The 26,993-nt window shown below is 31.3% G+C and overlaps 5 protein-coding genes across 5 annotated transcripts; 3 read left to right on the forward strand and 2 right to left on the reverse strand.

Moving 5' to 3' along the window:
- Positions 1 to 2,020: 2,020 nt before the first annotated feature.
- Positions 2,021 to 2,979, forward strand: LOC100819813 (two-component response regulator 24). Its single transcript, XM_014771751.3, has 2 exons — positions 2,021 to 2,278; positions 2,460 to 2,979. Exons 1-2 carry the CDS (start codon positions 2,078 to 2,080, stop codon positions 2,583 to 2,585), a joined length of 327 nt encoding a protein of 108 aa, XP_014627237.1. The 5' UTR covers positions 2,021 to 2,077; the 3' UTR covers positions 2,586 to 2,979.
- An 8,647-nt stretch (positions 2,980 to 11,626) lies between these two features.
- Positions 11,627 to 14,211, forward strand: LOC100820347 (ankyrin repeat-containing protein ITN1). The gene is given in 3 exon segments (XM_014771508.3): positions 11,627 to 12,222; positions 12,929 to 13,287; positions 13,290 to 14,211. Coding segments are annotated over 3 exon segments (1,251 nt in total). The 3' UTR covers positions 13,586 to 14,211.
- A 7-nt stretch (positions 14,212 to 14,218) lies between these two features.
- On the forward strand, positions 14,219 to 16,054 carry LOC102660007 (uncharacterized). The gene is made up of 2 exons (XM_006604466.2): positions 14,219 to 14,503; positions 15,530 to 16,054. Exons 1-2 carry the CDS (start codon positions 14,219 to 14,221, stop codon positions 16,052 to 16,054), a joined length of 810 nt encoding a protein of 269 aa, XP_006604529.1.
- Positions 16,055 to 16,152: 98 nt separating this feature from the next.
- Positions 16,153 to 20,910, reverse strand: LOC100776168 (26S proteasome regulatory subunit 4 homolog A). Its single transcript, XM_003554269.4, has 6 exons — positions 20,375 to 20,910; positions 19,051 to 19,296; positions 17,847 to 18,016; positions 17,465 to 17,681; positions 17,211 to 17,351; positions 16,153 to 16,416 (listed from the first exon to the last, which is right to left on the reverse strand). Exons 1-6 carry the CDS (start codon positions 20,855 to 20,857, stop codon positions 16,333 to 16,335), a joined length of 1,341 nt encoding a protein of 446 aa, XP_003554317.1. The 5' UTR covers positions 20,858 to 20,910; the 3' UTR covers positions 16,153 to 16,332.
- Positions 20,911 to 26,210: 5,300 nt separating this feature from the next.
- LOC100776701 (glycine-rich protein 5) lies at positions 26,211 to 26,878 on the reverse strand. The gene has a single exon (XM_003554270.5). The coding sequence runs from the start codon at positions 26,810 to 26,812 to the stop codon at positions 26,513 to 26,515; it is 300 nt and encodes a 99-aa protein (XP_003554318.1). The 5' UTR covers positions 26,813 to 26,878; the 3' UTR covers positions 26,211 to 26,512.
- Between the last annotated feature and the right edge of the window lie 115 nt (positions 26,879 to 26,993).

Raw genomic sequence — 26,993 nt, forward strand, 5'->3', positions numbered from 1 at the left:
AGTAGGATGTTTGTTTTTTTTTTTTAAGGCACACCCTATAAAAGTCGCAACCTCTTACTATTTATATTTTGGTGCCATCAGAGATGAGGTAATCAAAGGGACAACATATTGTGCAGAATATACAAAGTTGTTTTTACTTATTTTGTTTTGCGGGAAAAAAAATTACTTCTTCAAATATTAGAATAATTTGATCAAGATGCATAAAAATTTAGATATAGAATCCTAAAAGGTCAAGGTTTCGTAACTTAAAAAGAAAATAATATATTTTTTGAGAAAATAATCTTCTTTAAATCAAGCGCGGGCATATGTTAATTAATTTTCTAAAAAACCATATTCGGATTTTGTATTTTTCATGTACTTTAAATACAAAATAATCCATATATGGCACAAGTTTCACTTGCCACTAATGTAATTATAATATGAAAAGAAGAAAAACTAAGTTGGACTAAAGAATCTCTAACTTGTGAGAGCTATACAGCGTATACAACGCAAAGAAGATCAACAAAAATGGATAACACCACAAAACAAAGTAAGAATCTTAGCATACTATAACATTAACTTACAGCTAAATGTATGTGTGAGTCTGTGTTGCTTCGTCACCACATGAGTTGCGAACTAAGATTAACAGTGCGATAAAATTAATTGAATGTGACACAAGTTATAATAATAAGCACAATTATTAAACGACAGTGAGCCAGCGCAATCTTTTTTTAGCTGTCACCAAAATCCGTTTTCTCTTTATACAAACATGTCCTAAGTCACATAACATTTTTCCATCTGGGTAAACAAAATTAAATATAAACTGTATTTTTAATAGGAAAACGGTTTGAAGGAGTGGCTTTGTTTTTGTTTTTGTTTTTTTTTTTTGCATTATTGTACGGTATATATAGATAGACTTGATTCGATGGCCTAGGAAGAAAAGTAAAGTTCATAAAGGTATAGGCTTAGTTGTGCTTTGTACTAATGAAAAGGAGAGGAATTGAAAGGAATGACGACCCCCCCTCTCCTTGTCAATAAAAAATGATTTGAAATACTTGTCTTGGTCAAAATAGGAAATATGCTCCAGAAGTTTAATTAATAAAGATGGGAATCAACCCATTTTAGGTAAAAGAATACAGTACTAGAGATATTGAACAAAATCCTACAAGATACTTTTCTGAATCCAATACTGATGCTTATACCACATGTTCTTTCTTTCTCTTCATTATGCTTTAGATCAATGACTTCTGGAACCACGTGGAGGGAGTATATATAGCTCAACTTGCTTGTCACTTATCCATCTATCACTCCTGGTGACTGTTGGAAAAAGAGTTATCCATTCAGGTTAGTCTCAAATTAAACATTAGTTGTTATAAGTGGGTCTACCAGATTTTAGACCATACTACATACTTTACTGATTCACACCTGAATTATTTTTATATGTATTTATATTTTTCAAATTGAGTAATGATACATATTTGTTACAATATAAGCATCTCATTCACATTTTTTTTCTATTTCTTTTTTTTCACGTCATATTATATGAGCACTAGTCATGAGGTGTCTATATAGATAATTTTTTTTAAAAAAATTTATATTGTTGTGTTTGAATACAATTTTGAAATGCACGTATAACTCCTCTCTCTATGTTTCTCAGAATCAGTAAATTGATGCTTCTGCGTAAACAACCTAATAAATTGATGCTTCTACGTAATCTACGTGCTTCCAAACATCAACGATTATGAATCAAATACTGTAATTCAAGATTGCTTTAGTATTGAGTAATGATAATTTATACATTTCATTATCTTACAACTTATCTTTCACCCTATTTTTTTTCTTATTTCTCTACCTTTTTCGTTATATTACATATTATATCTATCATTTTCTCTATACTTTTGTTTTTATCTCTATCTCATCCTCCCTATGCTCCAATCCACCCAAAATAGGGTGGAGGTTTAACATTTCCGTTTAGTACTTCATATATATTTCATGAAACATTATCTTTGGATACACATATATCTAATATATTCCCAAAAGAAACTGTGCTACAGGGAGAAGACAAAAGGAAAAGATTGGTGAAGAACAATTAAAAGTCATGGAACCTCGTCAGTTAACAGCACTTATTGTTGAGGATGACATGGTGATTCGAATGGTTCATCAAAAGATTCTGAACAGTGTTGGATTGAAAATTCAAGTCGCGGAAAACGGAAAAGAAGCTATAGAAATTCATGGCTCCGGACAAAGTTTTGACCTAATTCTCATGGATAGGGATATGCCCGTGATGAATGGCATTGAGGTAACTTTTTTTTTTTTCCTGTGTTATATATAATATCTACAACGAATCGTTGGTCAAGTATATATACGCATGATCCTTATTGTTTCATAGGGAACTAGAAATAATAATGACAGTTATATATTAATGACAAATATTTAATAAGAACCTTGTTAATAGAATTGATTTGATATGTTTGTATTAGGCCACAAAGACACTTCGATCAATGGGGATTAATAGCATGATTACTGGTGTATCAACACGCTCAGTGGCAGCGCATATACGAGAATTTATGGAAGCAGGACTAGATGACTACGTAGAGAAGCCTTGAATTAAGGATAAGCGGATAGGTTAGGTTTAATCAAATTTGTGATCCATCAAATTTGAATGAGTTAATTTAGGTAGATTTTTTAAGAAAAAATAAAACTCAATCCAAATCAAATTATTTGTAAATGATTTGAGTTGGGCTTAATGGATCAAAACACTTTATTTTTTTTATTCTTTTTTAAAACGTAATATTTTTTTATAAGTTAAATTTTTTATTAAATAAATTAGACATAATTATTTTTTATTGGATTTTTTATTAAAAAAAAATTGTGATGCTATCACATTCCATTCCATTGACTCCTATTTATCTATTTATTAAAAAGGAAATCCAACATACCATCTTTGAAATAAGGAATTTCAATAAACATAGTGAGAATGTGTTTCAAACACTTTTTTCTAATCAAACCAATAAGACATTATGATGCTTATTCTTTGTAAATAGATTCAAAATGTCTTTAGAAATCCATCGGAAGTGACTTTAATCAATAAAACATTTGTCCCTTTGATCCTAAAGATTAAGGATGCATTGATGCTTACTCAATTCAATTTGAAAGTCTATGTAATCAATAATTAATAGTATTTGATATTTTTAAAATTTATTATATAATAATAATAATTTAATACAATACAAATTAACAGATCAGCAGATTCAGATATTAAAACACGGAATCCAACCCAAAACTCAACGGATTTAATTGATTCAATTCAAGTCTAACTCAAATATAAAAATTATCCAACCTAAATTATTTGGATTGATTTGGGTCAATTCAAACTTACAAATGATCCACATGTGCATACACCCCTACCTTGACCCTTGATAAGCTTACTTCAATCACTCACAAGATAAACAAATTAATTAAGCCAGATTAGATGCTAGTGCATGTAATATAGTATCTTTTATGGTAGATCAACCATAATCTATGTATCTTTTATTTTGTGACGATTTTTACGTGACTAAGTAGTACAAAACACTTCATTTCCTTTCATTGTTTAATATTAGTTATTGGACCATGCATTTATAAAATTACATTACAAAGATGAGAATGTATCTACATATATTTCTTCAAAATATTTAATGAATAATATATACTCTCCATTTCAGAATATATGAAGTTTTAAAGGAAACAAATTTATTCCAAAATATATATCATTTTACAAAATCAATACTACATTAAATATTTTTTTCAACGCTATCCTTAATAAATATTTAGTGTGAGTAGTGTATAGAAAAAGTAAATGAATCATCAATTAAAGAGATAAATAACGTATTAGAAAGTTTTATAATATTTTTTTAAAAATTTAACAAATTAATTACATTCCTTAATACTTATGTAAAAATCTTAAACATTATATATTCTGAAACAAATGAAGTATTAAAATTATTTTAATTTTATTCAGATGCAATTAAAAACCAGACTCTGGATATTTTATTTTATTTTTCGTTGATAATAATTTTACTAAGAATTAATGTATAAATTCCATATTATTTTATACTAATAAAAATAATATATCACTTTTGTAATTGTGATTTGTGAATGAAAACATGTAGATTATAAATGAAATGGGGGGAAAATATCCTGTTAGATATATCTCAATTATATTATCACGGTTTTTGCGATTCTGAATTAGTTTCATATGGTAAAAGTGTGATATAAAATACTAACTTTATTTTATGAATAAAAAGTATAACCCTACCATATCATCAGAGGCAACGGACCACTCAATCCAAGTATCCAACCATATCAATATCATTACTCCAAAGTTATTATTGATAAATGAGTTATTATTTTGTGTATGTTAAATGGGTTAGTTTTTCAATTTCTTTTATTTTTAATGGGCTGGGGAGCCTTTTAAGCTAGTAAAACTTTAAGTTGAAAATGATCTCTTTTATAAAAAAAAAAGATTAACCAGTTTGAGTTTTGTTAGTTTTAAAATATAATCAAACCAATTGATTATAATCAACTAAAGTCTGTATTGATTTTTCATTCCAAAGTTGCATGATATAATTTAATTTGTTAAACCATTCCATTAGGTATGACGTACTAAATTGGACAAAATTAAAATCTCAAATCAAACTTTTCAATACAACCATATTGCTTCCATTTAATATTATATCTAATTAATTAAATTAAACTTATAGTATAAAATACGAATGCAATGAATGCTCATTTCAGTCATAATCATTAATCATAAGACATGATGATTTGAAAGTCAATATAGAAAACCAAATCCAAACGCGACTGAAACCCATTAAAAGAAGCATGCGGCCTAGGAGCAAATGGGGTAAATGTCCAAAAGCAAAAGTAACATAATAGGATCAATTGGGCTCATTATAATGAGGCCTCATTCCAAGTGTGAACTTTTCCCCATGCAGCACAAAAAGAAAAGAAAAAACTGACCAAGTAATATTACCAGGCAAGTGTCAAATATTTCCTACCTAGTTAATAACATATTACCAGGCCTGTTTCTCATAAATGATTTGTAAATTGGTTCACCTTGTATTCTTTTCTTTGGCAGATTAAAAAAAACTCTAAACCCTTGATGAAGACATTTTCAAGCTAGGAACATTTACCAAAGTAATGGTTAATAACTTCGAAAAGTGTGGCTAATGTGTTAAAAAACATATGACTAAATTAATAACAAACCACTCTTTCATTAAATTAATTCTCATAATTGCGAAGCATTCGGTAAGAGTTCCGAAATTAAATTTTTGGTTCCCGCTAATCTTTATAGTCGTAGCTAGAGTAGAAACTTTCATGTTTTGAAATTTTGCAACTATGAATGAATAATTGAAAGCTAGGGAGTTAGTCTGCTTTCACAGTCACAATTGAAGTTGAAGGGATGGAATTAAAAAACAAGACAAGTGAATAGGAATAAAGTTGACCCATCACATGGGTTGCACAGAGAAGTGAAAGAACCTACGAATCTGCTTCTATGATATGGGGTAGTTTTCCTTGTTTCTATGTGGGGGTTATGGTTTCTTTAGAAGATATTCATTAGAAATTTTATTTTTCTTACTTTCACTTTTCATTGTACAAATGTCCCCATGTTTTATCATTTTGTTGACTATTTTAATAAATTGCATAAAATATAGTGACAAAATAAATAATAATAAAAAAGTTATTTTAGTTTTTTCTTATAAAATTTTAAATTAAAATTGAAAATAAAATGAAAAAAGTGAGACATTCAAACTCAATAACCTCTGGTTTGGGTAATAGGTTTTTTTGTTTTGAACCTGTGAACCCAATGAACAAACTCGTGATATTTTTTCTTTTTTATTATTTATATAATTTTATTATTGCTATTATTATTATTATTATTCATTTCTATGAATTTAAAACAAAATTTAACTTCTTTTAAACTATAGACTTATAGACCCAAACTGACTTATTATTGATCAAGTTGAGGGTGTTGCTAAGTGCATCAGACATATTATTTGTGCACTCAACATTAAAATAAAATTTCTAAAAATACTTTAAAGTGTTTTTTGCTTCTTTTTACGTAAATTTTTTTATATGACTTACGGATTGGTTAATCCGTATGAGTTATATGGATTTTTAATTTTTTTAATTAAAGAAATATTAAATTTTTGTATTTTTTTAAATTATAAATATATTAATATGATTGTTAAAAAAGAAACAATAACTATTTAAAAAAATAAAATTAATATATTTACAATTAAAAAAATAATTACTATTTAAAAATATAATTCAAAATAATCTATTTTTATTTAAAAAATAAAACAATAACTATTTACAAACAAAAAATATATATATTTATATTTAATAAAAAAATAGCTATTTAGAAAAATCAAAATAATACTTTTTATTAAAAAAATATTTACTATTAAAATAAATAAATAGAATTAATTTATTAATAAATTAAATATATATATATATATATATATATATATGGATTAGCTAATCCGTATGAGTTATACGAATTAACTAATCTGTATAACTCATATGGATTAGGTAATCCATGAGTTATATGGATTAGTTAATTTGTATAACTTAATTTATATAACTCATACGGATTAGATAATCTGTATGTGTTACATGGATACCAAATGTGATCCTCAACTACGAAAAAAAGAAAGAAAAAAACATTATCTCGACAACGAAAAAGCACGATGGTGATGTAGATGGCCTGAACGGAGCCAATGGAGACTGACGACGGTGGCGACACGACAACAATAAGAGAGAAACAGAGGAGGAAGAAGTTGTGTTGTAGCGGAAGCATGTACAAAATACGCGAGGGAGAGGAGTTTTAAAATTTAAGTAGAAGATATTTTTGTCACTTCACTTGAATTGCTGGATGCACAAACAATATTACATGGAGCAACAACAGCCTCGAGTTGATTCTATTTGGATTTGACGAAAAATTGTGCAAACTTGATCCAACTTAAATCAAACATTTTAATTAATTTGGGTAATGTAATTGATTTACTGAAAATAACAATATTTTTTATAAAATATACATAAATGAAAATTCTTGATTATTATGAAAAATAAGAAAATTTAATTATAATTGTTAAATAAAAATTGGCAGTTTCAATTGTATGTTTAATTATAAATCTCTTGTAATTTTCTCTTTTTAATTAACTATCACATGGAAATTTAAAAAAAAATCATTATACACATAAGTCAAATAGACTATAATATTTTTATTTTATTTTACTGGACACCAACGTCTCAAATTCAAAGATATATTATATAATATATCACGATAGTATAAATATTAACTCAAAAGCATTAATAAGAGTTTAGGAGATGGGATTAATACTTTCTTGGCATTACATAGAGAATCAAGATTTAGATTCACGTTGGAAGAAGTATTCACTTTTTATATTTAATTATGTCTTGAATAAGATTATCTTTAAAATAGAAGATCGGTAGAAAAAAAAATATATACCATTGTTTTATAAGATTCTATTATTAATTATAAATCTAATTGCACTAACTTTTTAAGTTAGCTTCAATTTTATGAAGACTACGCATTTTTTTTACATTTTGTTTTTAGAAATTTGTGTATGATCAATACATAAAATAGGAAAAATATGTATTCTTTTTAAAAAAAATATAGTTATAAAGTATAAAATAAAATAAAGGAAGTGAAATTTTTTATAAAAAAATATGCAAATATATTTATGGTTAATCTCAAGAAAGGCCCATGTCATTTATCTACATGTTATTTGTATTGATATTGATTTAAAAATAACAAAAGAAAATAAAAAAAAAATACTAATCACATATATCCAAAGATTTAATATGAGGAGCATCCAATAACCAATACACTTAGATCCGATCCATGACATCCAATTTGAGGTTTTGTACAAAACTCATGTAATTTTATTCATAAATTATCAAAATAGGTAAATTTTTGTAAAAAAATTATGGAAATGAATAATTTGTGCTTCAAATAACCATTTCAACATAAAGAAATCATACTTTAGAAGATGATTTGACCATGGTGTTACATGCCCACTAGTTTTCGCCTGATTCTTCCTCGAACCACACTGTATTGGGAGAAAGGTCTTCTCTGATACTATTTGTAGCATCCCTAATTTTTTATTTCTCAACAACTCTCACACTACGACAACCCTTTTCGAGACCTCAAAAATCTGCTTCAATTTACTTTCAGGATCAATGATTGACCCCACAAACTAAAACAAGACTTTTTAACGTATTTTGTCCCTACTCACATGCTTTCCGGAGAACTTTTCAAAAGGTCACCCATCCCATAACTACTCTAAGTCAAACACGTTTAACTATAAAATTCTTAAGTGACGAGCTACCAAAAAGTAGAGACATCTTGTTGGTATAGGTAATATCAATTAATTCATTAAGTCATTCTCAGTTGTACAGTCTCATACCTACACAACCTTTAGATCTCTCTCATTCTGGTGTGATCCGATCAGGGTGTTACACAAATGCCTATATTATGGCAACTGAAAAGCAATTTGTAGGAGATTTTTAGCCACCACAATTTAAAAAAAGAACTAAAAATTGAAATCTTCTTTTGAAGCACAATTTTTTCATGTTAAAATCGATTTTTGAAGCATGATTTATCCATTTTTGTAATTTTTAAAAAAATTTATCCATTTTGGTAGTTTATGAAAAAATTGCACCATTTTGGTACAAAACGCCTAATTTGGAGTGCCAATGTTTTATCGTTCTTAGAATAACTTTCTTTTAATAGTCATAATAACTTTACTTCATCCTAGACTTTTTGTTCTTAACAAATTTTTGTAGAAGGTTTAAATATATTTTTGGTCTCTATAAATTCATTTTTTTTAATTTTAGTCCTATAAGTTGGAATTTTTCCAATTTTGGTTCCTATAAGATATTTGCTCATTTTTAGTCCCTCTAAGTTTACGTTTCCTCAATTTTGGTCCTTGTAAAATTCTAGTTTTTTCATTTATAGTTCCCACAAGTTCACACTTACATAGACTAAAATTAGAAAAACGCAAACTTATAAGGACTAAATAGAGCGAAATATATTATAGGGATCGAAATTGAAAATGTACAAACTTACAAGAATTAAAATTAAAAACATAAACTTACAAGGATCAAAAATATAAAAATACTGACTTACATGGACCAAAAACATATTTAAGTTCATTGTATAACAAATTTGACATTTAACAATTTTTATGCGAAAATTTGCTCTTCCATTCTTTTATTAGGGGCATGTGCATGCGTATACATGACAAAAGAAGAAAATTCTTGAGGCGTTTTGTTTGTGTTTTTTCCTTCATCACTGATGGAACCTTCAGCTATGCAATGTATTCTGCATTGATGACGACATCTGAGGGTGTTATGGTAGAATTTAGAACTTTCCAAGGACAAAATAAAAGGAAACCCCACAATGGGAGAATTGGATTAGTGAAAAATCTTCACTGGCATGTTGGTATTTTAATTTTGACCAGTCACATATTAGAATATTCTTTCTGTTTTCCTCAGAGTATCTTAAATAGAAGATTAAGATTTGTGATTTTAGTTAACTTTTTTGTGGATCCCGTGTTGCCATACCACTTTAAAAATCTCTCCAATTTTGTGCTCCATTAAAATACCAAGCTTTGTGACCTTAAACTACTTTTTGTAGGTCCCACAAGGGATCTACCTTCTAATAATTATTTATAATTTATTTTAAAATGATTAATTATATAATTTTTAATGATGAAAAAAATTAATTCAAAAATAGAAGTTTTTAATAATTAAAATATTTATTCATCAAGATAATTTAAACTTACGATAATACATATCAGTGATAAAATAATACACACATCGATATTGAGCAACAAAAATTAAATTTCATCATTATTCTGACTAAAATATTCCCAAATATGATCCACTAAGTTTGCTGGAAGTTGTTGATGAACTCCTCTTGTATGCATATAACGTCTTGTTTGCAAGTATGCAACAAAGTTGGAATGAGCACCATGAGAAACATCAATGTTTGAAATCTTTTCAAAAATATAATTGTAATCAATATTAACGTTATCATTGTATGTATCTCATTCATCTTCAACAATCATGTTGTTCAATATAATGCATATCAATATTATGTTCTTCATGGTGCCCATTTGTCAATTACGCGATGGACCACAGATTATTGTAAATTGAGATTTGAGCACATCAAATGCTTTCTCCACATCTTTTCTTGCCCATTCTTGACATTTTACAAACAACTTTCTTTTCTCTCCTTGTGGCATTAGGATGACCTTCACAAATGTGGCTCAATCAAAATAAATGTCATTTGCAAGATAGTATCTCATATTATATGGAGTTCCATTAATTGTAAATTACATTGGAGGACCTCAATCTTGCAAAACGTCATTAAACACAGTAATTGGTTTAACACGTTAATGTCATTGTTTGAACCTGCAATGTCAAATATGCATGTCAAATCCACAAGTCTTGTGACACAACGACTTCAAGTATTGTTGTAGGTTTCCGATGATCACCTTTACGATATTGGCATTGTCACGCAACTAGACAATTTTTTTCATTCCCAATGCATGCAATCAATAAAATCCAATATACCTGAAAACCCATATGTCTCTTCAATTTTTTCTCAAATTCATTTTTCTCAATTTCTCTTCTTTCTTTGCTTCTCTTTGTGTGCCAAAATTAATGCTTTAGTTAGTATATTCTTTCAATTTGTGGTTGTTACTTTGATTTCATGGTATGTTATTAAATGTGATGTACCTCCTTGTTTTGGGGTATTTTATTTTAAGGGGGTCTTGCTCCAAGTCTAAGTTTTTTCTTGAACTTGGTTTACTTTTGATTCAGTCAACAAATCAAAACGATTTGAGTTGAGAGCAATTAATCTAAGCGGCTAAATATAACAGCAAATAAAAGGGAAGGGACAGTATAACTCTGCATGTATATAGTCTGGATCATGCTCATTGAATTTTTCATGACGTTTAAAATAATCAATAAGCAGGTATCCTGAATGTTACCAAAAGTCAGGGTGTTGATCACGCATATATACTTATCGTTAACAGTGAAACTTGTTATGAAGATATTTGTGTTGTTTTAATTTGTAATTCCATTCCAAGTTTTATTGTATTTTTAACTATTTAATTTTAAATGATAGCAATGGGACTTAGAATCAAAATTCTCTTGGGGTTATAGTAATTAGTCAGCAGGTTTAACATTCACATGATAACATTATGAGTCGAAAAGTTATATCTTGACTTGCAAACAAAATCTAATAACCAAATTCAATTTGCAAATCAATTAAAAGCCAACAATGACCAAATCATCCAAACATATTGTGTTCAAACATGTAGCAGGATAAAATAAAATAATAGCTCGTACTCATCAACATAGTTTTTTTTCTTAATTATTTAATCGACCAAGCATTGTACATGACTATATGTTCATCATATATATATATATATATATATATATATATATATATATATATATATATATATATCAACCTGTAAGAGAGACCACGAACACCAATATTACTAGGTCTGGCGTCGGACATTCTTGCAATGGAGCTTTTGGAAGATCCAAACATGATGATGCAATGAGAGAACTCTATGAAGCTTCATTAAATGGATGTGTGAGTACCTTAGACACATTAATAAAAAAAGACCCTCCTATTCTAAGCAGAGTTTCACTCTACCCCTTCACTGAAACCCCATTACACATAGCCTCCTTGCTTGGACATTTAGAGTTTTGTCAGATTCTTCTTCAGAATAGTCCCAATTTAGCCACTGAATTGGACTCAAAAGGGCGTTGCTCTCTTCATCTGGCTTCAGCTAAAGGGCACACTGAAATCGTGAAAGCGCTTTTGAGGACAAAACCAGAAATGAGTTTGGTGCGCGACAAAGATGCGATGCTTCCTTTCCATTTTGCTGCAATTAGAGGGCGCGTGGGAGCCATCAAAGAGTTGATCGAAGAGAAGCCAAACTCCATTCAAGAGATGATAGAAAGTGATGATGGTTCTGTTCTGCACTTGTGCGTTCGCTATAACCATCTCCAGGCTCTGAATTTGCTAGTGGAATCACTGAGAGGTGAACATCAATTCTTATCAGCCAAATACAAAGAGGATAGCACTATTCTGCTTTCAGCAGTCAAACACAGACAAATCAAGGTAGAATCCCCCCAAAAGAAATTCAGGTACTATTTACCAATTTTCTATAAGAACATAATGGCATGATACTATTTTCACAGTATGATCTTCGAGCAAATATAAAATTCTAGCAATATGTTACCACGCGAATTCTTATTGTTTTTTGGTATGGTATATTGACATGGGACACCTACATTCATTACATAAATGTGGATTACCCCGCGAAATAACTATAGAATTTTTTCAGACATTTCTAATTTGTGGTCTAATTCAAAAATTCGTGTAAATGGCTCTCTGGTTGTAATTCCACTAGAAAGACACGAATATTAAGTTCTCATAGGGGTAATGGAACATCGTACGCATCCTATGCTGGACGTACGCTAGCATGATGTGATTCTTGCAAGCTGCAACTGAACTTTGTTTATTTCACCAATTCTGAACAAGTTCTTATTTGAATCCGATAACAACTAGCTGCTATTTGGCATACTCTCGTGTCCCCTAGCTATATGTTTATTTCGTTTAGGACTAAACCGCCGAATATTTGGAGATTGACATGGACTCTGTGTTAATTAAAAATTAGAGGAGAGTCAATTTATATACTTGGCTTTTATAGAAAAGCAAACTCTACAGTATATGCATATTTCAAAGGATATTTGTACCTTATAGAAACTGAGCTTATATTATATAACATTATCTTATCAAAATTAATTTTACTTTCTATTTTCTTCTCCTATATAAGTCTTTACAGAGAAGTTCAGCTAAATATAGCGTAATTGTAATATTTATGTATACTTTGCAGATCATTAAATATTTGCTTTCACAAAGCATCACAAGTGAACAGCAAGGACATGGTAAATGGAACAGATTTGAGAAGTTCTGCAGAACGTACCTGCTAGACCAAGGTAATTGGATAGACAAAAAGACAAGGGAGCAATTGATGGTGGCAGCTACTGTGATTGCAACCATGACTTTTCAATCAATGATAAGTCCACCCGGTGGTGTATGGCAAACCGATACTCATAAATCCCAAGATGGGTGTTCTTGCCCTAACTAAGCAGGCACTGCGGTTGTGGGTTATGCTTGGCCACCGGCTTTTCTGATATTCGTTTTCTTCAATTCTTTGCGTCTCTTTGTGTGATGCTGGTTCTCATGAGCGGGTTTCCGCTGGAGAACAAGGTCGTTATGTGGATCTTGGCAGTTTTGATGATCGTTGCAGCTTCGTGTATGCTCTTCACGTACATGTGAGCATTGGGCTTGGTTAGTAGAATTGAAAATCTTGGCTATCTTTTGGTTGGTACTTGGGCTATGTTGCTTGTGCTTGTTGGTTTGATTCAAACAAGTCGAATAGTGTTCTGGGCAAGGTCACGCCGCAAGTCCTCAACAAATGCTCCGCTGAGTCACATTAACTAATTCTCCTGGCAGTTTGAATAGCTAGGGCTAGGGTGTGTGGAAGCTGTTGCCTCCCTTAATGAGTTAATTTGTACAACAGGGTTAAACTAAATTGCACTTAACACAGAAGACACCGTATACATTATTAACATAGTTTTTGGCTTAACGTATATGTCCATTACACAATGCTCAAAGAAACATAGTTCTCTTCTTGTTGTCTCTTTCTGAGATAGGTTCATTCATTACATCGATCAATATTTTTTATATATAGTATTAACCTGAGAGACACCGAGAACATCAACATTACTTAGTTTCACTTCCAATATTGCTGCAATGGAGATTTTGGAGGATCCAAAACTACAGGATGCTGCAATGAGAGAACTCTATGAAGCATCAATGAATGGATGTGAGTACTTTAAACATACTGATCAAGAAAGACCCTCTTATTCTGAGCGGAGTTTCACTCTACCGCTACACTAAAACCCCATTACGTATAGCCTCTTTGCTCGGATATTTGGAATTCTGTCAGGTTCTTCTAGACAAAAATCCTAGTTTAGCGACGGAATTGCACTCAGAAGGACGTTGCCCTTTTCATTTGGCTTCAGCTAAAGGGCACACTGAGGTTGTGAAGCGCTTTTGAGGACAAACCCTGAAATGTGTTTGGTTCGTGACAAAGATGAGATGCTTCCTCTCCACTTTGCTGCAATGAGAGGGCGCGTGGAAGTCATCAGGGAGTTGATCAAAGCCAAACCAAACTCTATTCGGGAGATGACCGAAACTGATGATGGTTCTGTTCTTCACTTGTCCATTCGCTATAACCATCTCGAGGCTCTGAAATTGCGAGTGGAATCACTGAGAGATGACCATCATTTCCTATCACTCAAAGACAAAGAGGATAACTCTCTTCTGCATTTAGCAGTGAAACGCAGACAAATCAAGGTACTTTTTATTCACAAACTCCAAAAGGTGATTGATTCAGTGCCCCTCTTAGTTTGGGTTTTGGTTTTCTTTATATTTAGCCTATGTGTCTCTCCTTTACTCAAATATGCAATATTTTTATTTCAAAACTTAAAGTTTTATTAGTATATTTCCTTCATTCTCCAATATAAACGAATAAAATTTCTTATTTTTTAGTCTCAAATATAAAAATTTTAATTAATTTTATCTTATTAAGGAAATTATTTTCAAAATATTCTTTATTTCAATATAAAAAAATATACCCTTTATTTAACATGGATTTTATTTGCAACGATTTTTTTAGATTTGATATCAAATTCCAATAAAAAAATGATTTAGAAAAAAAAATTATTTTTTAATTGGGTTGGCACAGTTTAATAATTATTGTGAAATCAAAATCGAAGAAAATAATTTTCTTTTACATTGTATTGATATATCTTTGTGTTCATCCACCAATAGAGTTTGTTATACTTTATTTTAAGAAATGTCGATCATATAGTATCGCACACCACTTGAAGTAATTGAAATATAAAATAAGAATTACATTACCGAATTATTTGAGTAATTAATGAAGATACACACTAGTCATACTTTCATTGACTAATTATTAAGTAAAAAAGATATCAAAATCCTCTAAAACTAAGGGGCACAAGAGAAATTACCAAAAAAATCAGATATTACTTTCAGTCTTATATATAAAAAAAAGATACCTAATTCATCAAAACTATTCTACTGGTTCCAAATTGATTATAGCTTTAACTTTTAAAAATAATTCTAAATTGACTGATGATCTCTCTTTTCAAAAAGATATTCAAACATTTATTTCAATTTTTATTTTCTAATAAATATTGTTTTGGATGACTTAATAATATACTTATTAAAATTAAAAAAGAGAACAAAGATATTTTAGTAAAATTATTTTCTAATAAATACTAATTCTCTTGAAATACTTTTTTTTTTAATTTGACACAAGATATTCAATATTTATGTTTGCCTATGACTTTGCAGATCATTAAATACTTGCTTTCCCTATCCGAAATGAGTATGGAAATAAATGCTTTGAATAGGGAGGGTTTAAAAGCTATGGACATGTTGGAGCGCTATCAAACAGATTTTGTGAGCCAACACACTTTTATTGAAGGAGTTGAAAAGCCTGCAAATGAAGGTATAGCACAAGTAGTTTCCTCAGCAACCCTAATCAGCAATAAGGAAAAAACGGCTTTGCCAACATATAGACGACAACAAAATTCCTCACAAGCACAAAGCATAACTATTGAACTTGTACAACTAGATCCTCCTCCACAACCCTCACCTCAACAAACATCATCATCCTCACAAACCAACATTAATAATATTCCTGAACCACCACAGCCCTCACCAAGCAATGGTCCTCATCAGCTCCAACATGTGACTTCACAAAACATCACAAGTGAACAAGGACAAGATAAATGGAACAGGTTTGAGAGGTTCTGCAAACGTAATCCATCAAGAAGCAGTTTGTGCAGTTTCTCAATCTCCAATTGTCCTTCATAATTAATCCATCAAGAAGATTGTCTTTCTGTATAGCTAAGAAAAGCAAGTCAAACATAATCTCAGAGAAAACATGCATATTATCAAGAAGAATGAAGAAATGGCAGGAAAATTTTCCCGATTTTTTTAAATCAAAGAAAGCTATGTAACTATAGTTGAGATTAAATCCCGTGATAATGTAGACCCATAAACGACCACAAATCAAAATACAAACATCCGTTCACAGAACAACAAAAAGACTGTAATAAAGAAAGAAGGCCGGGGTAAATGATGAAGATGCTTCACATATACAGTCCTTCTGGCACCCCTTCTTTCTTCTTAAACATAACCTTATCCTTTGCCTTCTTGAAGTCGGCATGCGTCACCTGAAGAGCAAGATTTTAAAAAAAAAACATTTGGTCATGAGAGTAAAGGAAAAGACACACACCCCTCCAAAAAAAGGTAGAAAACAAAATAGGATCACTTCAAAATAGAAAATTGAATATCTAAGCAGAAGACCACAACTTGTATAATTGGAATCACTTCAAAATAGAGTACAATTAGGTCCAGAAAAATGTTCAAGTTACCAATAAAATGCAAAGTAATATTTCCATATGAACAATTAGGCTCGGAGCCTAAAAAAATTATATTAAAACAAATGCTGATTGATCTAATTAAAATGTATCTTGCATTCATTGGCACACTGTTTTTGCTTCAGTATTAAAAGCAAATTGATGGATTCAATTCAGTGAAACCCTGTTCTTGCAAGGAAAACAGTAGGAAATCTAATATCTAGTTTACATTCAGGGGCAGGAAATTACAGATGGTCTCCCTCCAACACCTTGTTTAGCACACATTCTCTCCAAATTCCAAGAGATAGATTTAGGGAGATTGTTTTCCAGATCCATTTTGTCAATATTTCCAACATCTCAACTCACTCCAATTTTTCTGCCACTTTCTTCAATGGTGTAGGCTGAGAAAGTTTGGTATGTCTAAACTTAAAATATCCAACCAACCTATGCTATATTTTGTTATCTTAATATATGAATTTGAGCCATAAAATGAGCTTGTCCATATTAATAACTTTGTAATTCCTAACAGCAACAGTACAATAATATATTTCCACAGGATCACATTATTTAGGCCATAACTCTACAAATATATAGAAGATACTACTAACCTTCATCCGGCGTTCTCGTAAAGCAAGTAAGCCAGCTTCAGTACATATTGCTTTTATATCAGCTCCAGAGAACTCATCCTTAGTCATAACAAATTCTTCTAAGTTGACATCATCAGCTAATGTCATCCTTGAAGTATGTATCTAAATATCAAAAGTATAAGACCTTTTAGTGAGATATAACTAAGTAGAATAGGAATATTAAGATATGTCAGTGAAAACCAAAAACATGTTTTCACAGAACTAGTCATTCCGACCTGGAAAATGCGTCTTCTTGTTTTGATATCAGGGAGAGGAAATTCAATCTTCCTGTCAATTCGACCAGGTCGCAGCAGGGCTGGATCAAGGCTTTCAATTCTGTTGGTTGCAAGAATCACTTTAACATCACCTCTTGAATCGAAACCATCTAACTGGTTCAGCAACTCCAACATAGTCCTCTGAATTTCACGTTCTCCACCTGAGTGGGCATCATACCTGCAAAGCATATAAGAGACATATAATAAGAATTGACTCATGATATCACTCTTCTACCAGTCCTGTACCCCCTGCCTCCTCCCAAAACAAAAAACTACATCCGGAAAAAGAGGATAGAAAATGTCTTAAAACAGTGACTCCAGAAGCTGATACTCGATAACTTACCTCTTTGTACCAACGGCATCAATTTCATCAATGAAGACAATAGATGGGGAAAGATCATCAGCAACTCGGAAAAGTTCCCTTACAAGTTTTGGACCATCTCCCAAGTATTTTTGTATTAATTCACTACCAACAACACGTAAAAAGGTTGCTGATGTCGAGTTTGCCACAGCCTGAAAGTAAGCAAGCCTTTGTGTTAGACCAAACTGATTGTGCTGTTTGTAGTTCCCCACACACAATAATAAAAACAAAGTTGACACAATGAGACATGTCAAAAAATGTGTATCATAACTTCATACTGATCAAACTGCATTTCTAGTAAAGATCAGGTACAACATCAAGTCTGATTATTTAACAGATAAAAATTACCACAAGTTTTGTTAGTTGCTGTTTCCAGATGCAAACAGCAAAACATTACTTTTTAGCCATGTTTGGAGTTAATTAAATGATGTCTAACACCTGCAGGAATAAAAAATTTGCTGTGATTTTTAAATGCTTAAATAATATCAATATAATTTTTAATGAAGAATTTTTTTTAAAAAAAAAGGTATCTTATGTTATCTTGTAGGATTAGTTTCATATTTCCTTATTATCTCCTAGGATTTCTTATCTTATTATTTGTTTCCTTATTTACTTAGGATTATGATCTAATAATAGTATAAATAAAGGTCAGTGTATCATATCTTGTAACATTATAATACCTTGCAATGCTCAAAAAAATTTTATTCAGTCTCTATTCTCTCAAATTCCTCCTTTAATTCCTAAAACCCTGTAATTTCAACAAAATCAAAGAATTTTTCTATATCTATAGCTTCACTTTACTATCAAGTTCATCAACCACAGGTTAATATCTTAAAAACTCAAGAACTTTTTTCTTCTGTACATTGATTATGAAAGCGAAAAGTCTTAAGAGAAAATTCATGCAATGTCCTCCAGTTTCCGTAAAGCCACCAATCAATAACTAGCAAATAACTGAATTTCAAACAAGTAACATGAAAAATCAATTTTGCAGACACAGACATTTAAAAAAATACTTTGTAATTCATAAACCATATAAAGCAGATAAGAATTCAAATCTCTTTTTTGTGGAAGAAGACATGCGAAAGAATTTCAAACTCCATGTTATTAAACAGAGAAAATGAGGAATAAAAAACATGTCAGGATTATATTCCATCGCCCCATATAAGAAACCCCAAAAAATGCACACCTTAGCTAGCAACGTCTTCCCAGTTCCAGGTTCGCCGTATAAAATGACTCCCTTAGGAGGCTTGATACCAATGTCTTCATACAGTTCAGGATGCGTCAGGGGAAGTTCGACTGCTTCTTTAATTTCCTGTATCTGAGCATCTAAACCACCAATATCAGCATATGATTCCAAAGGTGCCTTTTCAACCTTCATAACAGAGACCATTGGATCAACTTCATCTTGAAGAAGCCCAACAACAGAGAGAACCTGATAAAGAACCATACATGATAAGAAGCATTACATTTCCAGCATCTAATCATATCAACTGCACAAAAAGAGATGACTGATCTTAATACAAAAACAATTATGTCAATATCCATGTCCATTTTTTCCAAAAAAAAACATGGTTCAACAAAAATATTTTATTCACAACTTTTCTCACCCTCTTTCCAGGTTCCGGTGTCCACAAGTTAGTTACAAGGTAGTAATGTGTTATTTCACATCTCTCAAAATTTATAACTTCTTCAACAAGATAGGAACACTTCCTCATTTATATTTTCTGTGGATTGTGAGACAACTTTCCATGACACAATCCCAGACTACACCAAACAACAGCAACACATAATGGGTGTGTTTGAATAACCGTCCACACACAGTCCAATACACCTAAACGGAAAAGTTTGTCTCTGGTTGGATTAAAATGAACGGACCATGTTTAAGATGTGGGAATGGAAATCCAAACACACAATATCTCCAACATGTTGCCACATCAACAGAAAACCCTTGAACAACCTTAAAATATATATTCAACAGCTCTTAATAACATTTTTTAGATACATGAAAGATCAACCACCCCTGGCAGCCCAAAACAAAAACAGCAGGGTGTACCCATTAACCATTCCAACAAGCACCATTATCAACGAAACTTTTAGTACTTCCTAATACAGTATTATCATGTCAAAAAGTTACCAAATATGTCAAGTGTTCAACCTAATGCATACCTTTGATTAACTTAATATATTTTCAAAACAGGCTATAAAATATAATTATAATCAAAACCCTATTGAGAGAGAGAGCATTAGAGGGGAAATAACAATTTTCTACCAACTCAAAATGACCAAACCAGCTTTCATTTGAACTCCACTGCATCACAATGTCTCTCACCCCAAGCTATTCAATCTAAAATCACAAAATCCCAACCCACAAACCAAACACACAATCTAACCACTAAAGTCTAAACCCTATCCCCCCCCCCCCCCCCCCCAAAATCCATCACAAAATAGGGCAGTCAATCAATCAAAACGCTAAAACAATTCAACAAATCAGCAGCATACCCTAACCCTACCTTGTTATGCATCAAAATAGCGCATCCAGGCTCGAGCTGATCCTTATCGACGAAAGACAAGATACCAACATAGTACTCGGGCCCCACCGAGGACGAAACTATGGCATGACTCTCGTCAATGAGTTCCTCTAGGTTACCAACGCTCATAGGAGAACCTCGGAGATCATCGACCTTGGATCTGTCTTCCTCGGCCTTCTCCTCCTGCGGCTTCAGCCTCTCCTGGTTCGCCACGAACTCCTCCTCCATCAAGAGGTAGTCCTTTATGCGCTCCAGCTTCAGCAGCCTTAGCTTGCACTTCGACAGCGGCGTCACCGTCGGCAGCCGCGCCGCCGCCTCCGGGCCCTTCTGCTTACGCTGCTTACGGCCCACGCGGGCCGGCGGCGCCGCCGGCTCGAACTTCTTCTCCTTCTTGTCGCCGCCGTCCGGCTTCCGGTCCCCCGGAAGACCCTGCCGGTTCAGACCGCCCGGTGTTCCCTGACCCATGCTTTTGGTTTTCGAATATGCGAAAGTTAGAGAAGAAAAATTAGAATGATTTACATATACTTGCTACTTGCCTTTGTGCACAAGTTAAAGCTAGCAATTGGGCCTTTGGGCCCTTTGGGCCTTTGTGCACGTTATACTTGCTACTGCTATTTCAAATCCAGAAACCGCTTTCACTTGGGCCTGGTAGCCCTTTGTTTTCATTGCCTCTGTACGACCGACAAGAAAAAAAAATCCAGAAATTGTTGTGAATCCAAAATTATCTCTGAAACAGTATGATGACATAAAAACTTAACTCTCCTTGAAATTATCATTTACGTATAAGAAAAAAAAAAAGTTTCGCTGGAATATTATGGATATCAAGCATTCAATATTTGAATTGTCAAAGTTTTTGTCAAGGGTTTCAAATTTGAAAGGGTACCATAGAAAAGATTTCAAATATCTACGTTGTTTTAGGAAGGAAAAAAAAATCTACTCAATCATGTCAAAACATGTCAACATGGTTTGGGTCATTATTGTCTATCAAACTTGATCGGATCAAAATCGAGTTTATCCAAGTTGATAGCATAATCAAACTGATAGTCAATCCAATTTTCATAACTAGAGGTACTCATCATTCAAGTATTTACATAACTATAATCATAACTAATAAATAATTAGAATATAAGTGGATATTATAACTACAACTATAATTAATTATAATTTGATATAACAAGTTATTATTTTTAAAATATGAATATGTAATTGATTATGAATGAATTAGTTATATAATCAATTGTATAAAAAGTTATATTTAAAATCAATTAAATAACTGATTATAAAAGAATAAAAATAAGTATTCATTTTATAACTAGTTTTATAACTAGAACTATTTTTAAATAAAAATTATTTAAAATAACCATAACTATAAAACTATTGAAACAATTATTCACCCATCTTGACAGCATTTTGTTTTTCTAGCTAACACAAATATCGTAAACAGCATATATATAGTTGACTATTTTACTTTGAGAACTTTGACCATGTATATCCGGAAGTGACATGTACGTATTCAAGATTAAGAAAATAATTAATGAGAACTGAGAAGTCAAAAGTAAATAAATTTTAACGTGCAAAATGGAAAGAAACAGAAAAAAACTAACTACAATATGGGAAAGCAGCTTGCTGCATCAGCAACAGACTGAGAGTTGAGATCAGTTTTTGGTTTATGTTACAACCCCTACACACACCAACCCACCAATAATGTGTATAATTGTATTAGTAGATTACAAGTTTGCAAATTTTATTTAAAAAAACTAGAGTTTCCAATTTGAGTTTAAATCTTCAATATGCAATTATGTTAAACATGCAGGAAGAGAATTTCATTGTTTGAGTTATAATGATCGTATTTTACTCGAGTGAGATTACATCCTTAAGATACATATTGTGGGAGGGACTGGACCATGCCCATGAACTGCACCCAAACCAGTGTATTGTTGGTGGGGCTTCAGTTTGGTTTAGCATACTTAACTGCAACAATATTTTTTGTAGCATGGTTTCTTTTTTCGCAAAAAAAGGCTGAGACGTTTTCGTTTTCTAGTTTGGCATGCTGTGTGTTGGTGTCTTTGGTTCCATCGCAATAAGGTGATCTTTAAAGGACAATTCCTGACATTTAATCCGTGTTTCAACATATTCAAGGTGTGTCTTGGGTTTGGTTTAGATATAAGGGACCGTGCTCAAGTGTTCATTATTTGATTTCCAAATTGGTGCCTAAGTCCTCTTGATTGTTTACAGAGAATATAGATTACTTTATATTCTTTAGTGGTTGTTCATTAATTGGGGGGATATATTCTAATCTTTTTGTATATATCATTGATATAGGATCACATTTTGTGTCCTATGAATAAAATTTTTGAGTTTGTCTTAAAAAGTAATAATAATAACGTATTTTTTTATAAAATAAAAAAGGTAACGGGGTAAAAAAAAATTGACAAATATTTTTTATCAAACTTATTAAAATAAAATTTAAAAAAGTTGAAATCAACATTTTAAGCTCAAATAAACTTTATATAAACCCTTTTGAACATCATAGTCAAGTTCATGAATAACCTCTTTTTTAGAAGAGAAAAAAGTGATAAACTTATTAAACTACAAGTCGTATAGTTTTTTAATTTAATTTGCTCACAAAAAGTAAATCAAGTTAGATTAATTTACTTTATTAGCAACTAGTGATGAATCAACAATGGATGGAGTTGACTCACTGTGAAACCTTTACCTATATAGCTTAAAATAAGTAAAATTGGAAAACTAGAAAATTTAGCTGACTTTGTTGAATGCCTGTAATTGTGTACTGTTGTGTACACTACTGTACACTTCTTACTTTTTTTTATAAAAAAAAACTGTAATTAAACAGTGTTTATTTTTTAAACGTAATAATTAAATTTTTCCTTCCATTAAAATGGTATGTATGAATACTGATCATTTTTTACACTTCTTACTTTTCTCCATCTTTCTTTATATCAAATTATTTATTTCATCTATTATATCTACAATTTTTTTCTCTTCTATGAGAATGTACATGCATCATGTCATGACTCATGAGTATGTACATATGCATGATGCATCATTTTTGTTTTCCAATTGCGGGGAAAAAACCAGTAATAAGAACATGATTTTGTTAGATACTAGCTTGTAATAGAGTATAACAGAAGGTAGGTGATGGTTATTCACTAACGTTGACGTCCTAACAAGTTCTTATTCAATTCGATCATTCAATCGACGTGCTACTTGTTAACGTCCTAACAAGTTCTTATTCAATTCGATCATTCAATTGACGTGCTACTTGTTACTACTACTACTATCTGCAAGATGTGCCACAATACTGGAACTGGTAAATGTAACACAGAGCTGGTGTGCCATCTGCACACTTTTAACTGGTCCTGCCCAACTTCTTCTACTCCATTCAAAACTTCACCAAACTCTGACATTAGTATTTAATACTTAATACATGTAAGCATTCAGCAGGCACCACACCTGCAGGAATAAGAAACTTGATGTCCAAAAAGTTTGAATATATATGATCTATATATAAACTTCTTGATAAATTTTTATAAGAAAATAAATTAATTTTTTTTCATAACCTAACTCATACATAAGTTAAAATTTATGTGGTTATTGTACTAGTATAAAAGTTGGCCAATTTTAATTTGAATGTATTGATATTGATTATCTTACTCCCTTGCAGCCTTAAGAACTGAGACCGCACCTACTGAAAGAGATATCATTAGTTATATTTCGCGATGGATCGAATTATGTTGTGGACCACTTATATAAGTAGCTATAAACTACGTGGAAGAAGAAAGCTGAGAGCAGAATATTCCCCCCTTCAAATTCAAATAGTGATAATTAATCCAGTATTTTGAACCCTCGCCTTTGCAATGGCTCCATTGATTAATAACGTAATGTTCCTGTCTATATATTTTAGGGAACTTCCAAATGTTTGACTCTAATGTATATTTTCTTTCGGTCCAAACTATAACTGGTTGGCCATGAGGCCCATGACATGTACGTATAAATTCAAAAATAATATAGTAAATTCCTGATGACCACCGAATTAATTCTTACGGAAAAAAGTTATAGTACTACATTCAATAGTCAACACTATTTTTTATTTTCTATCATCTTTTAAAAACTGAAGAACTTATATATACCAATACTACAAGATCTATTTTTTTCTGATTAATTTGCCTCTATGAAATACATCCGTACAATAAAAACATGTGGCTATAAAGCTAATGTATGGCCCTCTATTTACTTTCAGGCCTGAAAGGAAAGGGAAATTTCATAGGTATACAGAAAATAACAGCATATTTTACCTCTTTTATCGTTATAAAGAAAAACACAAGTTTAGTTCTTTTGATGTTTTTGATATTTTTTTATGTTGTTCTTGAATTAAATTAAAGTGTTATTTAAATAATACATATGATTAATAAAAAAAGTTTGCATTAAAATTTCAGACGTAACCTTCAATTCTAATAAGAAATTTATACCAAAGAAAAAAATTACTTAAAAAATTACATCTAAATTCTGTCTCTAAATTGTTACATCCCTTTTTCTCTTTCCACTTCATCTTTCATTTTTTCTCTAATCTTGTGCTTTTTTCCTTTGTATTCTTCTTGTACTTTCGCTTCTTAGTTCTTACATAAAAAAAAAAAAAAGTAGCTAGATACTCATCATTTCCTATGAAATAAGCCACTGTATGGCTGACTTTATTATCACTAGCATTGATTGATTAATTATTTTAACAATACATCAGTTTCAATTTTATAAAGACTATTCCAAAAATTAGTAAAACATATTTTTTAAAATAAATTTAATTGTTGTTATAATAATAGATCCTTGTATTTTTTAGTTAGCACACACATTCATGCATTAATTTATATTAGCAACTGCATGTATTTTAAATAATTATAAAAGATAAAATATTAAATATTAAAAAAAAATAGTATACTCTCTCACACACACTCGTGTACATACGTAAAAATTGTGAGAACATGTATAAATTATATATTGCTGCTATACGATTAAGATTTATGATTTATCCTGTGGCTTATATGAGATGTATACTATTAAGTACGACTATGAGAGGCTAAGAGCAATAATTTTTTATTCGTATGAAATGACTCGCATGGATGTTGAAAGAAAGCTAGACACATGATCATTAACTTTATTCTAGAAGTTTAAGAAACTAAATCTATTTAATAATTAACTTTTTATTGAATATAAACTTTGCTAAATCTAATAATTGAATCATATAATAATATGTTATATGCTAAATTTTAAATAACATCAATACTCCTAATTGCTAGTATAAATTTATTTATATATTTTCAAAATATATTACATATTAATAAAATGGACTGATAAGGTGGTAATTAGTTTTAAAAGTGTACGTATGAAGTGAAGGGGGACCAATCAAGTCTCTTTTATTTTGTAAATTAGGGAACCAAGTCTCCCGTTATGAATATATTGGGTAGAATTGTTATAAAATTTAGGATTAATTGTGTTTGTTGTGTGTGGTGTACTGAATGTTGTTAATTATAAATTTCACTCACCCAAGTGTTGCAAAGTTCAGGCATGTGATTTATATGTAATATAATGTTGTGATAGTTAACTAAGTGCATAATAAATGTCAGTATATTTTAATATTTGTGATTTTTTTTAATTATTGGTTGTTCTAGTATATTTTAATGCAACATTTGTTGTGAAAGTTGAAATTAACGTCCAACAGCATGGAGATAGAGAGCGCACAAAAAGCAGGTAGGTAGTAAATTGAATTCATTGATTACGTTAATTACTTCCATGCTAAATGTGAATATTCCATAAAAGAACCACACATATATATATATGAGCACATACTATGGTTGACACTTTGACACAAAACCTAAGAAAAGATCGACAGAAATGACATACATTACAAGATATACTACTACTATTTTTTTGCTTTCAATAGGCGCGCGATAATAAATCAAACGCTAAAATGCTTGTAAGATAAACGACACGCAACTAAACCACAATTATTTCCTGAACGAAAAAGAAAGCTAGCTCGACTAAGATAATCCAAATTAAAGAAGCGGAAAGAGAAATTCCATATGCATGCATGCATGCATGTTCATTCACTCAAGGGGTGGGATGAGGTATGCTACCACCGCCAACGCCACCTCCAACACTGCCACCAGTACCACCGCCAATGGGACCTCCGAATCCTCCCAATCCACCTATCCCGGTGGTGCCACCACCTATTCCGGCACCTCCAAAAGGTAGTCCATTGCTTCCAATTCCTGAATAGCCACCAACTCCAGCATAGCTGATGAAGTTCTTCTGGTCCTTGAGACCAACATCTTCGGGTGCATCTCTGGCACTTGTGGCCACAGCCAGAGCTAGAGCAAGAACCAACACCAACATACACCACTTAGCCATCTCTCTTTGTCTCCCACACACTACGTAATTGCACTCTCCTTTAGTTACTCTCAGAGACTGTGTCGTGTGCTTTTTTATAGGGGCGAAAAATAAACTAACCGGTTAAGGGCAGTTGGCAATGGTAAATGAAACTTTAATGCCATTGCAGAGACAGCTTGCTGTGGAGGAGTTGGGTCGATAT

This window comes from Glycine max, chromosome 19 (genome assembly GCF_000004515.6).
Source record: "Glycine max cultivar Williams 82 chromosome 19, Glycine_max_v4.0, whole genome shotgun sequence".
Taxonomy (NCBI): domain Eukaryota; kingdom Viridiplantae; phylum Streptophyta; class Magnoliopsida; order Fabales; family Fabaceae; genus Glycine; species Glycine max.

Bases quoted from the DNA above. Each gene is read 5' to 3' on its own strand.
- LOC100819813 (XM_014771751.3), top strand. From the start codon at position 2,078: ATGGAACCTCGTCAGTTAACAGCACTTATTGTTGAGGATGACATGGTG. The intron at 2,279-2,459 runs GTAACTTTTTTT...TGTTTGTATTAG, and splicing joins CCGTGATGAATGGCATTGAG to GCCACAAAGACACTTCGATC.
- LOC102660007 (XM_006604466.2), top strand. From the start codon at position 14,219: ATGTGTTTGGTTCGTGACAAAGATGAGATGCTTCCTCTCCACTTTGCT. The intron at 14,504-15,529 runs GTACTTTTTATT...ATGACTTTGCAG, and splicing joins TGAAACGCAGACAAATCAAG to ATCATTAAATACTTGCTTTC.
- LOC100776701 (XM_003554270.5), bottom strand. From the start codon at position 26,812: ATGGCTAAGTGGTGTATGTTGGTGTTGGTTCTTGCTCTAGCTCTGGCT.
- LOC100776168 (XM_003554269.4), bottom strand. From the start codon at position 20,857: ATGGGTCAGGGAACACCGGGCGGTCTGAACCGGCAGGGTCTTCCGGGG. The intron at 19,297-20,374 runs GTAGGGTTAGGG...GTTCTTTATCAG, and splicing joins CTATTTTGATGCATAACAAG to GTTCTCTCTGTTGTTGGGCT. The intron at 17,352-17,464 runs GTCGGAATGACT...TTTGATATTTAG, and splicing joins CAAGAAGACGCATTTTCCAG to ATACATACTTCAAGGATGAC.